Source organism: Leucopleurus acutus (assembly GCF_964270905.1).
Source record: "Leucopleurus acutus genome assembly, chromosome: 14".
NCBI lineage: Eukaryota > Metazoa > Chordata > Mammalia > Artiodactyla > Delphinidae > Leucopleurus > Leucopleurus acutus.
Window position 1 is genome coordinate 63,788,089 of NC_139156.1, and position 18,025 is coordinate 63,806,113.

General features: G+C 34.7%; 1 protein-coding gene across 4 annotated transcripts in view; it reads left to right on the forward strand.

Annotated features, from left to right (window-relative positions):
• HERC4 (HECT and RLD domain containing E3 ubiquitin protein ligase 4) overlaps positions 1-18,025 on the forward strand; it is a 133,556-nt gene that overhangs the window by 16,496 nt on the left and 99,035 nt on the right. For 3 of the 4 annotated variants that reach the window (XM_082854154.1, XM_082854155.1, XM_082854157.1), the window contains one exon: positions 10,861-11,020. In XM_082854154.1, the coding sequence (XP_082710280.1) occupies positions 10,861-11,020 (160 nt within the window). The remainder of the gene's footprint in view (positions 1-10,860; positions 11,021-18,025) is intronic. The other variant, XM_082854156.1, reaches the window with a different exon arrangement.

Below are 18,025 nucleotides of genomic sequence, written 5' to 3' on the forward strand. Positions count from 1 at the left end.
CACGGGCTCTAGGCATGCAGGCTTCAGTAGCTGTGGCACACGGGCTCAGTAGTTGTGGTACGCGGGCTCTAGAGTGCAGGCTCAGTAGTTGTGGCGCATGGGCTTAATTGCTCCACGGCATGTGGGATCTTCCCGGACCAGGGCTGGAACCCGTGTCACCTGCACGGGCAGGTGGATGCTTAACCACTGTGCCACCAGGGAAGTCCCTGAAATGGAGCTTCTTAAAATTAGCTTTTCACAAAGTATATTCCTTCTGACCTCCAGTTTTGTAATTGTTATTAACATGACTGTGCTTGTTGATATTCATAACTATATATATTTTTAGACCCTGATAACTTGAGAATAAAATATCAACAAAGATTTTTGTTCTCTGTATAAAACACTGACAGTTGTTCAAACTGTTGAAGTTTTTTCTTTTTTAATTAAACATACATGTAGAACTTCATTAAGCTCATATACCACATTAAGAGTTAAGATTTTCTTTTTTTAAACGTAGATTTTATTTATTTATTTATTTTTGGCTGCGTTGGTTCTTCGTTGCTGCACGCGGGCTTTCTTAGTTGTGTCGAGCTGGGGCTGCTCTTCGTTGGGTGCGCGGGCTTCTCATTGCAGTGGCTTCTCTTGTTGCGGAGCACGGGCTCTAGGCGCGTGGGCTTCGGTGGTTGTGGCTCACGGGCTCTAGAGCGCAGGCTCAGTAGTTGTGGCGCACGGGCTTAGTTGCTCCGCAGCACATGGGATCTTCCCGGACCAGGACTCGAACCCGTGTCCCATGCATTGGCAGGCAGATTCTCAACCACTGCGCCACCAGGGAAGCCCAGAATTGTGTTTTTAAAAACTCTAAATTTTTCTTTGCTCATGGAAATACTGCTAGGTATCATAAGTGGGTTTTCAAACCAATCTTTAAAACACATTATACCTAAGTGTAATACTCTATCAATAATTATATTTAACTGAGCTTTGTAACATTTTCTGTAGAAAAATTCATTGGAGTTTTACATTTGGGTGTCAGAAATTATCTTCACGCATCACTTATCCTGGCTTGTTTAGCTCTCTTGCTTTATTGGTTCCAGAAAGCTTAAGATAGATATTTGTGAGCAGCATTTAACTTAACTGTGTATCACATTTGAAATATAAATAATACTTGACTATAGCCATTGTTTCCTAGAGAAGAAAATTAATTAGACCAGGTTAGTTATTTCCCTAGTATTTTGATTTGGAGAAACAAAGGACATTTGGTCCTGTGGGGCTTGGGGTCAGTTATAATTTGGGGACTTACTATATCTTAAAAAAAAACAATTCTTTTTTTCCCTGATTACCAAAATAGTACATTTTTGTAACTTTTTAAAAGTTACAGAAATATATGATTTGAAAAGTGGAAGCCACTTTTTCCCTGCATCCTAAAGATGACTACTACTGTTGCTTTATATTTTCATATCTTTTATACCTGTATTAAAATATGTAATCCTGTACACACATACATAAAGTTCTGTGGTTCTCTTTTTCATTTAACGTATTTTTATCTTTTCATGTTATACTGTATAGACATTCATTTTAATAGAAGCACCGATTTCTATTACATGGATATTCCATAATTTATTTACCTACCTGTTACTGGAAGTCACGTTATTTCCTGTTGTTGTTATTGTTGTTTCCCAAAAGGAAAGTTTCTGGGTCAGAGGACATGCATGTTTAGAATTGTAATACGCATTGCCAACTTGCTCTTGCTCTCTAAAAAGCTTTTTTTTTTTTTTTGAGCTTGTATTTTAAAGATTGTTTAGAGAAATGGGTCTTTTGCCAATTTTGTGTAAATTTTTTTTGCCATTTAAAAAGTTGTTTGGTATGGAAATAATGTAATTCGAACTAGAAACTTCTAAATTTCAAAATCAAGTTTATCTGTGATTGAATTATTCAGAATAAGTTATTTCTGTGGATCACCTTTAAAACAAAGATGGTAGTACTTGTGTAACTTGACAGGAATGTTTTGAACCCAAAAATATTTATTTAAGTGTATTTGTTTGCTAGGGCTGCCATAACAAAGTACCACAAACTGGGTGGCTTAAGTAACAGAAATGTATTGTTTCACAGTTCTGGAGGCTAGAAACCCAACATCAGGGTGTCCTCAGCATTGGTTCGTTCTAAAGATTATGAAGGAAGGATCCATTCCAGGCCTCTCTCCTAGCTTCTGGTGGTTTGCAAGCAGTCGTTCACATGCATTCTCTTTGTGTGCTTGTCTGTGATGATGTTTCCTCTTTTATTGGGACACAAGTCAAATTAAGGGCCTACCCTGCTCCATATGACCTCATCTTAACTAATTATATCCTTGATGGCCATTTTTCAAATAAGGTCACATTCTGGGGTACTGGGGATTAGGACTTTCAGCATATCAATTTGGGGGTAACCCAATTTATCCCATAATAACAAGGTTTTGAGATCTGTAGATGAAAGAGGATACAGAGTAATGATAATGTTTATATTTTCCTTCAAATAGCTGTTTTAGAATTTCGAATAAGATGCAACTTTTAAGAGATGCTAGTTGTGAATATGTTACTAATGGTGTGTCTGTAGTATTACCTTTATACCCAAAATACACATTTTTTTTTTTTACTGTTTACAAGGTTCTCAGAGCATGTTGTTACTGGTGATTATATCTTATTATCAGGTTAAAACCCGTTTAGCAAAAGACTTAATAGACCATCTTGTATATTTTGTGATTGGTTGTCTAGGAAGAAGTGTTTATGTGTACTGTTATTATTGATAAATCAGTCTGGGTCATAGTCAGTCAATACTCACAGAGCTTTTCATGGTCATTCCTGGACATGCACACATGCAGGTCTGCAAAATACATGAGTCTTCCGATGTGTAGATTCCCAGCTGAGGTTCAACAAAGCACTGCTTTGCCTTCCTGTTATAATATGTCCTTTTTGTGATATATTTAATGCCACACTTTTTGCATTTTTGTACTTTTTGTTGGTGATTTCACTGTTTAAAATGGCCCCCAAGCATATTGCTGAGGTGCTATCTAGTGTTCCTAAGCACAAGAAGGCTATGATGTGTCATAGAAAAAAATCCATTGAGGCATGAGTTTACAGTGCTGTTGGCTCTGAATTCAATGTTAATGAATCAGCAGTATAATTAAGATGTCTTTAAATGGAAACGCACATAACACAAGGTTATGAATTGATCAGTTGATGAAATGTTGTGATTAGAGGCTTGTAGCAAACTAATCTTGTATTTTCCCTAGGGGCAGTCATTCGGTATTTGCTAAATAGGTATTTGTGGTGACTTTATGGAACATAACTACTGTGAATAACAAGAATTGATGTATTCCCAACTAGACTAAAATAAAAAGACTAAAAATTATAAGTGGAACAGTGATGGGGTTTCCTAGAAGGGTGGTGCGGTGGTGAAATAAATCATCATATTTAGCATTCTTTTCTTCATACATTGTGCAGAGTTTTGCATTATCTTTCAAGGAAGTGTGAAAGAAGTTTGGAGTCACTGTTTTTGTAGTTTTTATTTTTCTCTTTGTACCTTTCATTAACCACAGTTGAGAATGAAAAAAAAATTTTTTTCTGTCCATAATGGCAAAGAGAAGAAAACTGGCAGAGGAACATGTTCATAATTATGAGACATATCAGAAGGTGAATGTAGATACACCGCTGTATGGATATGGTGAAATTGATCATGTAAGTGAACTCTTAAAGAATGAGTCTGGAGATGATATTCTACATGAATTTTCACAAACTCAGGAATTGGTGAACATATTTGTTAGATCCCAAAGGAAATAGGTTGTTCTTATTCAGTTACTTATGCAGATGGAAGGATTTTATCATGTAACATTTTACAACAAGAACCTGGACCTATTCTGTGTTGCTAAAAGGATGTGCAACTGTATTCTTTCTTTTATGATGTTTCTGCAGCAAAATTTATTTGATGCAGTTTGTTAGTGAACAAATGCTGAAGTCAGAGGTGGATACAAAGGTAATTGGAGGAAATAAATGATGTAGAAATGAAAACCGTCATTAGGTTGAACATCTTTTTTTTTTTTTTTTTTTTTTTTGCGGTACGTTGGGCCTCTCACTGTTGTGGCCTCTCCCGTTGCGGAGCACAGGCTCTGGACGCGCAGGCTCAGCAGCCATGGCTCACGGGCCCAGCCGCTCCGCAGCATGTGGGATCTTCCCAGACCAGGGCACGAGCCCGTGTCCCCTGCATCGGCAGGCGGACTCTCAACCACTGTGCCACCAGGGAAAGCCCTAAGTTGAACATTTTAATTGGTTTTTACAAATCTAAAAATGACAACATTTTGTGTTTATGGAGCAAAGAAGATGGCCTTTTTCTCCTTAATAAAACGATGCACTATCAGTTTTCAAAAATATTGCATTTTAACAGTACAAGTGTAAGAAGAACCAGAAGTAATGATGAGCTAGGGCTTATTAGATTTGTATTTGGAATATATCTGCTGTCAGTATTTACAAGATGGATATGTTATATCTATCTAGTTCTTTATCTTTTCTGTTTTTGCTCCTGTCTCTGAAAAATGTATTTTTTTCCTGCCTTTTTCAAGAAAGTCTCTTCCACTTAAGTTTTTTTTTGCTTTTTTGTGCCTCCCCAAACTAAATGTTCCTTTTTTCTTTCCTTGAACAGAAATATTGTGAACCATAAATACTGATATGAACAGTGTTACTTTTCTCAAACTTTTTATATGAACGTTTTGAAGCATAAAGAAAAGTAGAAAGAATAGCACAATAACCAACAGTTAACATTTTACCACGTGTTTTTATCTGTACGTATTTGTATTTTTTTTAAAAAGTACCTTATTCTGAATTACAGTCAACTGTAAGGATCATGTGCTGTTATTAAACCTTTTCCAACAAGTTTAGCATCATACACTCATAATTCTAACATCTTCTTGTAGCTCCCATTTATCAGAGGAATCAATTGTTTTTGGATTTTCTAGGAATTTTTTCTTTTTCTAAAAATTTATTTATTTTTGGCTGCATTGTGTCTTCATTGCTGTGTGCAGGCTTTCTCTAGTTGCGGCAAGCGGGGGGCTACTCTTTGTTGCAGTGCGCGGGCCTCTCATTGCGATGGCTTCTCTTTGTTGCGGAGCACGGGCTCTAGGCATGTAGGGCCTCAGTAGATGTGGCGCGCGGGCTCAGTAATTGTGGCTCACGGGCTCTAGAGTGCAGGCTCAGTGGTTGTGGCGCATGGGTTTAGTTGCCCCGCGGCATATGAGGTCTTCCTGGACCAGGGATCGAACCCGTGTCCCCTGCATTGGCAGGTGGATTCTTAACCACTGCACCACCAGGGAAGCCCCTCAATTGTTTTTTCATGGGCTTTCTTGACAAGTTTTTCTTTTGTTTTCTGTCCTTTTCCATATATATCCATACTCAACCTAAATTAAAGTGAATTTAATCCCTCTTACCCCTCCCTTTTCTGTGTTTGTTGGCCTTGAAAGGCAAATGTAGCTTCGTGATTAAAACTTTGAGTTAGCATAATACCTGGTACATAATAAACACTTAACAAACCTAGCTGTTAGGTTTGGTATGAATTCTGTTTTGTTTTGTTTTTTTTCTCTTTCTCATACAGGGCATCATTAAGCCAGGTTTTCTAGTGAATTTTTTGGTTTGTTTTGCTGGGTTCATTTATTCCCCCTTCTTTCTTGCTTATCATTGACTTTTTTGCAAGCCACCTTGTTTCAAGCATTCATCCAGAATTTGACCTGGATGTGAAATGTCTCAATATAACATTGACCTAACTTTCTAGCATACTGGGGGGAAACGGTTGAGGTTTTTCATTTTAATTAGCCATTTGGAAAAAATAAGTAGTTTAAAAAAATTGTACAAGAACTGAACAGTTTGTATATTTGTTGTCTGAAAAGCCTGTATTAAGTAGTAGTCCCAAGACATATGTTATTATGTTTCTTTAATAATATATTTCTCAGTAGTTATTCATTCTCAAAATAGGTATCTTAGTAATTTGATGGGGCTCAAATTCTGAAAGAACCAAAATTATTTATCTTGAGTTTTTGGTGTGTAGAAAAAAAAGTAAAGAGCCCAGTTCAGTTTTAAAGTGAAAACAATGGTTTTTATACATTGCTTTAACTATTTTCTCTAATGTTCTATTTAATTTTTAAAATAATTTTAATTTTGAATAGATAATATATCCGCATGGTTCAAAAATCAAAATAATATAAATACACATTGAGAAGGTTTGCTCTTACACTTGACCACCCTATTTCCCTTCTACCCACATCCCCTATGGGCAACTATGTTTATTAGTTTTTTGTTTATCTTTTCAAAGTTTCTTTGTGTAAATGTAAGCAAATATGAATATTCATATTCTTTCCTCTTCCTTACACAAAAAATAGCAAATCGTGTACATTATTCCACGTTTTGATTTTTTTTCTTACTTTTCTAATATACCCTTGAGATCTTTCCATATCAGCATGTAGCATTTCCTCTTTATTTATGTTTTCAGAGCATAGTGTCCCAGTGTGTGGATGGAATCCTTTATTGATGGATACTGGGAATATTTCCAGTCTTTTTGTTATTATATACAGCACTGCAAACACGTAAATACACACACATTCACACACACGCACATATGTATTTGTACTCTACCCTCTAGGTTCTCCAGCTGGGGCTTGTCTAGACAAAGGACAGATTAACAGGGAGAAAAACAAAACAAGTTCATTGCCTTGCATTTACATGCAGGAGCACTCAGTAATGAGTAACTTAAGGTGGTAGTAGAACATGGGCTTATATAGCATCTTAATAAAAAAACAATAGAGAAGTAACAAGACGAAAAGGACTTTGAGTTTCTGGGGTGGCAAATTTTGGGAAGGTAAATATGTGGGGGAACTTAGATAAGGGCTAGTTAGTGAAGTTTGTTATGTAGCTTCTGCTGGTGCTGTCTCTGAGCTGATAAGTCTAGAGTTGCCTCCAGTGATTAACTCTTGTCCTTCCTGGTAGAGAGGGAAGGTGGGACACTTCAACAAATTTATGTCCTGCTTTTAGGCACATAGGAGAGCAGAGAGCTTTTCTTCTTAGTGGCCTTCAGCTCAAAGCAGTCCTTATGCCAAAGTGGCATGTTTTGGGTTGGCATATTCTGCTGCCCTTTAGTACTTAGATGTATCTGCATGGTATGGAATTGCTGGATTCAAAAGGTAATTGCATATGTTTTGTTAGGGTTTGCCACATTCTTTTGCATAAAGGTGGTTCTGTTTTGTACTTCCACTATCAATATACAAAAGTGCCTTTTCCCCCAACAGATTGTTATCAAACATATGGATTTTTATGAGATGAAAAATGTTATCTTGGTATGTATTTATAAATACACTTTTTTAAATTAATAAACTTTCTAAGAACAGTTTAAAGTTCACAGCAAAATTGAGCAGAAAGTACAGAGTTCCCATACACTCTATACTACACGTATACAACCTCCCCCACTATCTGCAGCCTGAACCACAGTGGTACATTTATTACCATTAATGAACCTGTACTGACACATCATTGTCATCCAGAGTCCATAGTTTACATTAGCATTCACTCTGTGTTGTATATTCAATGGGTTTTGATGACTGCATAATGATACTTAGTATTGTACAGAATACTAATAGTATCACACAGAATAGTTTCACTACCCTAAAAATCCCCTCTGCTCTGCCTGTTCATCCCTCCCTCCCTCTAACCCCAAGCAACCACTAATCTTTTTACTGTCTCCAAAGTTTTGCCTTTTCCAGAATGTCAAATGGTTGGATCATACATTTTGTAGCCTTTTCAGATTGGCTTCTTTCACTTAGTAATACACATTTTAGTTTCCTCCATGTGTTTTTGTGGCTTGAGAGCTCATTTCTTTTTAGCACTGAATAATATTCGATATACCACAGTTTATCCATTCACTTACTGAAGGACATTTTGATTGCTTCCAAGTTTTGGCAATTATGAATAAAGATGCTATAAACATCTGTGTGCACGTTTTTCTGTGGACATAAGTTTTCAACTCCTTTGAGTAAATACGAAAGAGCACAATTCCTGGATCTTATAATGGTATGGTTGGTTTTGTAAGAAACTACCAAACTGTCTTCCAAAGTGTCTGTATCATTTTGCATGCCCATTAGCAACGAATGAGAGTTATTGTTGCTCTGTATCCTTACCAGTGTTTGGTATTGTCAGTTTTTTGGGTTTTGGCCATTTTTTTTTTTTTTTGGATACTTTAGGTACTTTTTTATTGAAAAAAGTATGGAACGCTTCACGAATTTGCATGTCATCCTTGCACAGGGGCCATGCTAATCTTCTCTATCGTTCCAATTTTAGTATATGTGCTGCCGAAGCGAGCCATTTTAATAGGTTTATAGTGGTATCTCATTTAAATTTGCAGTTCCCTGTTGATATATGATGTACAGCATGCCTTCATATGGTTATTTGCCATCTTTATGTCTTCTTGGTGTGGTGTCGGCTCACGTCTTTTGCACTGTTTTTTTAATTGGGTTTATTTTCTTATTGTTGAGTTTTAAGAGGGTGGTTTGTTTTTTTTGGTTTTTTTTTGTTTTGTCTAACAGTCCTTTATTAGATGTGTCTTTCGCACATATTTTCTCCCAGTCAGTGCCTTGTCTTCTCATTCCTTTGATAAACTTTTATAATTAAGTATGCAAAATAAGTGTATGGCTTTATGAATTTTCTAAGTGAACGTATTATTGGCTTCTCAGTGTAGTTTGAATTTTCATTTCTCTCATCAGTGAAGTTGAACATCTTTTCATAGGATTAAGGGCCATTTCTGTTTCTTCTTTGTGTGAACTATCAATTCACATCTTTTGCCATTTTTCATTTAATTACTGCTCTCCCCCACCCCCGCCCCAGTTAGTCTTTAAATATTAGGGAGGTTATTTCTTTATTTGACATGAATAACATTTTTCCTGTTTTTTTTTAATCAGTCTTTTCACTTTGCTTTTAGTTTATTCTGCTGTATTTGAAGAAATGATTTGAATTTTCTCTCATGGGTACAGGGAATCTCTTCCTCTTTCCTTACTTACACAGCTTAGTGTCACTGTCTTCCAGAATTCTTCTTAGTATCTTTCAGGGCTTTAAAAAGTATCTCATGTTGCCCTGGTACCTTTTGTATGTCTTTACCTTTGCGTTTAATAGCAATCCTTATCTTGCTTGTTTTTCTATAGACTGTAAACTCCTTGAGGACTAGAACTCTGTTTTATTTACCTTTATGTGTCTAGTGCTTGGAGCACACACATGGTATACAATAAATATTAGTGTTTGGTATGCATGATTGTTTCTTTGTTGCTTGGATTTTTGGTGCCTTTGATTTTACAGCCATTGCTATCTAATTTAAGTACTCTTCATATATTATTGTTGAACCAACCAGTCTTATTCATCCTTCTTGTCATCCTTTCATTTCTGCTCTTTACTACATTTCCTTTGAGGATAGTTTTGGAGAGATACCGACTCATTTCAGGGGCCTCTGTGAAAGATTAACAGATCTTTTGTGCATTTTACTTCTTCATAATTAAGATTTATGGGATGCTTTGATGTAAATAAATGATGCCATACTTATAAGTCCTTTTTCTGTTTTTTTTCGTGGGGGGAGGCAATGTGTTATATATGTTTTGTTTTTATATGTTTCTACAATATAATTTTATAAGAACATATATACAAAATATACACAAAAAGTGAGAGATTAGTATAGTGAACGTCCATGTACTATTCATCAACTTTACGAGTTATTAACTTGTAGTACTTTAAGGTAGGTATTTAAAATAACATATCCTTAGAGTTATACAGATTCCTGAAGGCTGTCTAAGGGCTGACCTCCCACCCCAAAATGCAGAATAAGTAACCCAGATACAATTTGAATTTCTCTGTACATAGGGATTCAAACTTCTTTCATGTAATCTGCTTTATTATAGAACAGCTGCATTTGTACATTGATCTAAAATGTGCTTCTGAAGAAACCCTGATTCAGTTTTAACAGCTCTGCAACAAGAGACTTTCAGTTAATGAAGACATAGCTTTCTTATTAGGCTAAAGAAGGTTAATTTTTTTAAAAAAAAGTTTAATTTTAAATGAAGTCTTAAAAAAAACTTGTAGTGTACTAGTAAAAAAAACTGATAGACAATGCACATCTTAAAGAGACTAAGGAAGCAATTTCACTTTCTTTACTGATTTGTCAGTGGCTACTGACAGTCTTATAAAGGGCCAATATTTTAAATTAATTTCTGGTTAAAAGCTTGGAGATGTTTTAATCACATGTGGAATTTTTATGTCTTTGATGTTAAAAGTAGCAGCCCATAAACTGATATCTATTTGTTATGGTCACATTGCCTTTCAGTTCTCTCCTCAGTGTATCTAGTAGATGCTTTATTTATGAGATCTGTAAAGAATTTGTTTCCTGTCAGAAATTGCTAATTCAGATTATTTCCTTAATTTCAGGATCACTCCATAGTAGTATCCATTTGGTAATGTATATGTCAGTTACGATTTTATTGTTAAAAAACAGCCGCGTTATTTAAATGGTTCCCTTTCAGCTGGACTCCTTTCTTTTATTGGTAATGGCTTTGAATGAAGAGCACTTTTCGGAGAGAATCTTTATAAACCCTTAATTTCTTTACCCAAATGTTAAAGTCACTTAGTATTCTGAGTTGATTATGCCCTATGACATATCTCTGTATTTACCACAGCGAGAATTTTGTATGGAACATATTTGTTAAGTTTTTGAGAATAACTGAAGTTATACTTAGTCTGTATTTCAGCATTTCCTTAGCTTTTTTGTACAAGATGAAGACTATTGTTTTATTCTTGCTGGGAGTTTAAAACTAGAATGTAATGTCTCTCTTCTTGATTTCTGTAGAGCAGGTTGTTGCGCTGGATGCTCAAAATATCGTTGCTGTTTCATGTGGAGAAGCTCATACATTAGCACTAAACGACAAGGGCCAGGTGTATGCTTGGGGTCTCGATTCTGATGGACAACTTGGCCTGCTAGGATCAGAGGAATGTATCAGAGTACCCAGGTAACAAAGGTGACCGACAAGAGGTCTTTAACAGTCTTTTATAATAAATTTGCTATCTAAGTTATTCTGCTTACTACTGGGCATTTAAGAGTTGACACCGAATTACTTCTACCCTTTGAGTTCTTAAGGCATTTACTAGGTAGATTCTTGCCTTTAATTTGGATTGAGTGCTGTTTTTTATATACTCCGTATTTCCCCAAATTATTTATGTTTGTAAAGAAAGGGGGTAGGGAATGCATACTTTATTATAAATTTTCTCTCACTAAAAATTTTAAATGGGTTAAGACTAATTTAAACCATTAATTATACTATCTTGAGTACCTCAGTCATTGAAATATTTATTATATATTGGTTGTTTGCATGTTTCTTTCTCTTTTTTAGTCTTTATTGTTTTTATTGAATATAGAAGTCCCACATGCTTAAAGTGTAGAAAGAATAAGTCACTTTCTACGTTTTTACATAGCAGTGACCACAACTTAATTTATGCTAACCACTAATTCATCATAGAATTATTTCAAAATTTAAAAATAAGCAATGCTTCATCAATGTTGTAGCCTTACAGGTTTATATAGGGCATAACCATTGCTGTAATATTAAAAACTGTCAGCATGAACATAAAGATTTAAAGAAGAGTATCCAGTTCTTTTAGACATATAATTAATACACTAACTCATGCTTAGTATTTAAAATTATACAAATTCTTGCCTCCTTAAACTCTTGTTTTTTGTTTTCTTTTTTCCCCCTAGTAATAGTTATAGGGACAAAAGAGAACTCTCCAGGGAACCAAGGTATTACACTAATTTTAGATATATTTCAGGTAGCATTTTTGTAATATACACATATAGATATTTTGTTTTTAATTTAACATTGATAATGTTTGTTTTGGTTTAAGAGGTAGATGTAACTACTAGGATAAGAAAATGGAGCACAGGAACTAATATATTTCAGAAGAGGAGGGAATTCCCTGGTGGTCCAGTGGTTAAGACTCCACACTTGCACTGCTGTGGGCTTGGGTTCACTCCCTGTTCGGGTAACTTAAGATCCCACAAGCTGTGCAGTGCAAAAAAAAACAAAACAAAAAACAAAAAAACAGAACAGGAGCTCTTATCGTTAGAAATGAGTTTTTTAAATAAAAGCCCATAACCTTCCTTCATATATATATGTATGTCTATTTAAAAACTTAAAGTATACATTTGAAGCATTTGCTTTGTTTTAGCATAGTAAAAGTTTTTTTCATCTTTAGTTTGACATTTTATGTTTGTTCTAGTAATGAACTGTCTGTTGAGACTTCTGGATACACACATTAACATGTTTTGTTTATCGAACTTGTAACCAAATTCCACAAAACTCCCCAAACAAATTTCTTCCCCTTTGTTTCTTCTGCAGTAGCAATTAAATAACACACTTCCCATTATGCTTTTAGTGCCTTTTAATGATGGTGCTGTTGGGAGAGACATTTTTTTCTTTAAGCTAAGTAAATTGAATTTTTTTAGTCATTTCAGTTTTGATTTCTTTTAGAAAATGTTAATTTGCAGCCAAATGGCTGTTGGCTACAAAATACAAAGCATTCATAGGAACAGAGTGATCTCACATTTGTCATATTGTCTACTGATTTTATTTCCTTCCACAAGTAATTGTTGTAGAATGGGATTTTTTATTTAAGGTTTTTAAGAACTTTGTGTTTTCAGGATTGAAGAGAGACATGTTAGATTTTCTAAGTCAGTATTTTCAAAACCATGATTCACAGCAAGGCTGTCTAGTTTCTCTTATTTTTACTCCACTTAATTCTCATACTTACTTTTTATTTTTTTGCTGTTCAGTTCTGATATAAGAGATCTCAGTCAGTAATCCATAGATGATTAGTAAATGGAGAGAAAGGTAATTATAAGGAGAAGAGTTTATTATATAACGATTTATTTGAAGGTTGCCCAATAATTCTGTATCTGTGACTTTACTCTTTATGAACCTGGATAGGGACCTGTAAGATCTTGAGTCCTTTGGTTTAAACTTCTCTGTTTGTGTATTTGCTGAACATCTATATTAATTTTCAGCTGTGTATTAAGGCATCTTTCCTGTTCAGTCTTTTCAGTTTTTCATGGACTAATCTGATTTGTTGTGACGTATATATATAATTTTTACTGATACTTTCATGTCTTAAAGGGCAATTTAGTATTTCAGTAGAAATGTATTTTTATGAAAGACCACCATTGATTTTTTTTTTCTTTTTAAATCTCAGCACCAAATCATTTTTTAGATGCAAGGCTTTTACTAGGTGCTTAGAGATGTCAGCCAGCTTTGTAACTTTCACATACACTTGGAATAAAATGTGTAGAATATAGGAGGAAACTCAGACATATGTGAATAGGTTTTTAAAAATTAGTGTTTATAATTTTCATAAGAATGATCAGAAAAGTGAATATTCACATTAGGCTGTATTTTCTTGAGAACAAAACCCATTTTTATGTTAATAGATGAGAGTATGTAAATTAAGCAACACTTTAATTTTAAAGATGAATGTAAAATTAATAATAAATTATATTTGAAACTCTTTGGTAATCTTTTCCTACTTCTGATTTTGTTTTGTTTTGAAATCATTATTTCTTGGGGAAAGACAAATTATTCAATATCAGTGGTCTCTGTGGACCTGCATTTCTGGCTAGTCATTTCTTTTTATATGTAGGATATATGTTACACCTTTATTTTAAAAAAAGTTAATCTGATTTTACTGTCTTTTAATGTAAATAGAAAAACAATTGTTGGCAATGAGGTTGTAGTTTATTTTTTAAAGTTCTGTTTTTTTTGGACTTAGTAAGAAAAAATTATGACAGGATGGTATAATATGATGATTCTTGTGAAAACAGCAATTTCTGGGCTACAGGAACTAATTAAACATGTTTGAATTGTCGCCTTGGTCAAAAATAAAATTTATTTTCTTGATTGAACTTTTAAAAGTATATTACAGGGAATTCCCTGACGGTCCAGTGGTTAGGAGTTGGTGCTTTCACTACCATGGCCCGGGTTTGATCCTGGTCAGGGAACTAAGATCCTGCAAGCTATGGGGCACTGCTCGGCCCCCCCCCCCAAAAAAAAAGAAGTTTATTACAGTTTCTGCCTAATATTAGCATCTGAAAGTACAGAACATTTCAGATTAAAAAGAAAATTAAAAAAAATTAGAAGAGTTTTTAATGGTAGAGACTAGATCAGTTGTTAGCCTAAATTTTTCAAAATCAAAGAGTTGGTGCTAAGACTTTTCTCAAATCAGTAAGAAAGTTGTGGTGTAATTGAAAAATAGAAAATTGTTGATTATGTTTTACTGGCAAAATATATTTTTAAAACCACTTTATTGAGGTATGATTGGCATACAAAAAGCTGTACTTAATGTATACACCTTGATGAGTTCGGAATTGGCAAAATACTTAATGCTTTAGTTCTTCAACTTCTTGATTATATATAATATAAACTTTTCACTAGTCCTTGTTAACAGTTGTTAAAGAATTTTACCTTAACATACAATTGGAAATGCCTGGTTTTTGCCTATATTGCCACTGTACATTAAGGTTGAAAAATGTAACAACACAACAGTACACATATTCAACAGTATATGTTTTGACTTCAAGACTTCCTAAGGGAGGGGTGTATAAATCTTATTTCCAAGTTTATTAACTGTTTTCTTACAAATTTCAAACGTTTCAAAATTCAGTAAAGAAATTATTCTTTTCTTTTTTTTTTTTTTTTCTGGTGAAGGAAAGTGTAGCATTTATTGCAAGGTGACAAGCAAGGAGAATGGGCAGCTAATGCTCAAAAGACCCAAACCTCCTAATGGTTTTTAGGGATGGGTTTTTAAAGACAGAGTGAGGATGAGGGTCATGGGGAATGTGATCATTTCATGCAATCTTCTGATTGGTGTGTGGTGAGGTAACCAGGTGAGGTCACAGAGATTGATCACGTTATCAGTCTTCAGGCTCCAGCCAGTCTGGGGGCTACGTGCTCATGGTCATCATTCTCTGTCTGGTTGGGGTCTGGTTTCTGTAAAACAGCTTCTTCCAAGGAGCTGAAATCACTTGATTCCACACATTCAAAGGCAAATGGCAAATACACCAGGCCATTTCTACATCCAAAAAGTCATGGCAGTAATTTGCAGAAAAGTCATCCAGATCATTGCACGTTTTGATTGAGCCCATTATGTTGCTAACACTGTTCAAGCCTATTTCCTGACAGAAGAGGCCACATCACATCATATAGACCACGTGAGGAGCAGCAAGTGTGGTCAGGAGGCAAAACAGGAGGGCGAAATTATTCTTTTCTTTACAAGGAATAATTTTAAATGTCATAGCCATTTAAAAATGTTTGACAAGAACTCTAAACTTTAGGGAGTTATTTTAAATTTATAAGCAGTTATAAAATGTTTCCCCTAGACATCTGAATTCTGATTTTCTTTTCATAGTTCTGATTAATTAGGAATCTTCATGTATGTGTGTATATATATTTTATTTACAAAATTTATTCTGGCTTATTTTACTTTCCTGTTAACTGCATTTGAATCCTTCTAAAAATTGAAAACCAGAAAACATTTACATTATCTTTTTTACTCATTGGGGATTATTTTTGATGAATTCTATAAAATTTTGTTGCATTAAGAATTTTCTAATTTGTCTCTTTAGGAAAAATGGAATGTTGTAAAGTTGTTTTACTATTCACAAGTATTTTTGTTTCTTTTTAAAATTCCTGAAAGCTTAAAACAAAACAAAACAAGAAAGCATATCCTCTCCTCTTCCCCACCCCCCCCACAATCTTCAGTGTATTCAATCTCCATAGAGATAAAAAGAGAGGTTTTTTTCCTTTAAAACAGTAATGCCACAGAAGAATATCTTAACTTGTCTCTGTAGCAGACATGGCTAAAGAAATTAGCGTTTATGTTATATTCTAAGCCGTATGATAATATTTTGGTAATGAGAATCACTTTCTGTAAATTGCTGTGTAAATTTAGAAGTCTTTTGGAAGCAAATTTTATGAATAGTTTAATACTAAAGCCTCAAAGAAGTTGCAGATTTACTTATCCTCTAACAGTGGATACTTCACATACTTTTTTTTTTCCCCATATTTTTTGCCAGGCACTATGGTAGGTCTAGGGATTCCATGGGTATAAGATAATAATAGTCCATCCTCACAGAGCTTATTGTTTAGCAGAGTATACTAATAGTAATAATTAAATGAATAAGTACACCAGTAATTAGTAGAGATAAATGCTGTGAAGGAAAAAAACATAGGGTGCTATGAGAATGTAGAATTTTAAAAGATTTTACTTAGTCATGCAAATTGGACTTGATATTTGGAGCAATTGGTTTTTAAAAATACTTAGTACAGTTCACTAGTCAGTGTATGATATGCCTAATATGCATAAGCAGTAACAGTAAATGTTTAGTAACTTCAGCACAGTTGTATGTATCCGTGTATTTTTTTATTCCTGTTTTTGCATTGCCAGTGTTTGATTTTGCTAACTGCAAAAAAAAAAAAAAAATGACCTTTTGCTATATTTGAAAATCTGAAGGTACATTGGACCCTGTTAACTTGTTGGATTCTGCTAAATGTAGCAGTACAACTCTCAAGCTTTGCAGGACATAAATCCACTAAATAAAATTATTTTTAATACAACAATATGGAATTAGAGTAACTCTCTTTTTTCCCACTCAAAATTTGGTTTGCTGAAGCTGCCTCCCGAAAATCATGGGTATTGACACTCTGGTCAGAACTTGCTCTGGACTCTCATATGGCAGAATTAGGTCAGGTGGCAGTATCAGGTAAAGGGAAATAAGAAACATAATATATTTCCACACCCCCTTTTTTCTTAAAAACATTCAGGAAAAACAGAATGAGCAAGTGAAGGGGAGCTACATAAAGAAAACCTGGGATGGTTGATGCACATAGTTTCTTGATTTTTGTAATGTTTTAAATCCTTTAGAATTATGTTGCAGTTAAGGAAAAATCAGAAATCGGGGGGAAAAAAGAAACTATAAAAAATATAAGTAAGAAATATGAGATGGCAGAAATATGACTGAACACATCACTGATCATAATACATATGAATTGATTAAATTTCTCTAGTAAATAATTTAATATCACTGATTTAGATGCAAAGCAAAAGGATAGTCCAAAAGGAATAGGTTTCATGATTTGTGAATTGGTAGCACCACATGATAGGAATCCTTGTTGGTTCTTAAGGAACCTGACAGAGGAGAACATATAATAAACTAGGCCAAACACCAATTTTCAACAAATTGGATCATGTACATTTGTTTTACAAATATATTGCCAAGTTTCATACTTTAAAGATTTTTCACATTTTGATGGTAATATCTGCATCATAAAAGCACTGAGGGGCTTCCCTGGTGGCACAGTGGTTAAGAATCCACCTGCCAATGCAGGGGACATGGATTTGAGCCCTGGTCTGGGAAGATCCCACATGCCGCAGAACAACTAAGCCCATGCACTACAACTACTGAGCCTGCGCTCTAGAGCCCATGAGCCATAACTACTGAGCCCACGTGCCACAACTACTGAAGTCTGCGTGCCTAAACCCCATGCTCCGCAACAATAGAAGCCACCACAACGAGAAGCCCGCACACTGCAATGAAGAATGGCCGCTGCTCGCAGCAACTAGAGAAAGCCCACATGTAGCAACGAAGACCCAGTGCAGCCAAGAATAAAAATAAATCGATAAATAAATAAATTAATTAATTAAAAAAATAAAAAGAAAGCACTGAGCTGTGAGCATAGTTTACTGTGCTTAAATATTGTCCTTTCAAAGTGTTTTCTCATCATATCTCTTAATTTTTTCATATTTAGATTTTGTTTACTGATTTTAGCATAAATTTTTGGTAAATTGGGCCTGTATGAGAAAAAATATCATGAACTGCTAGGTCATGCTAGTAAGGAACTGCTGGTAAGGAGACTACTTGCACATAGTAGGTGGTCAATAAATCGCATAAATAAATAGCATTCAGGATC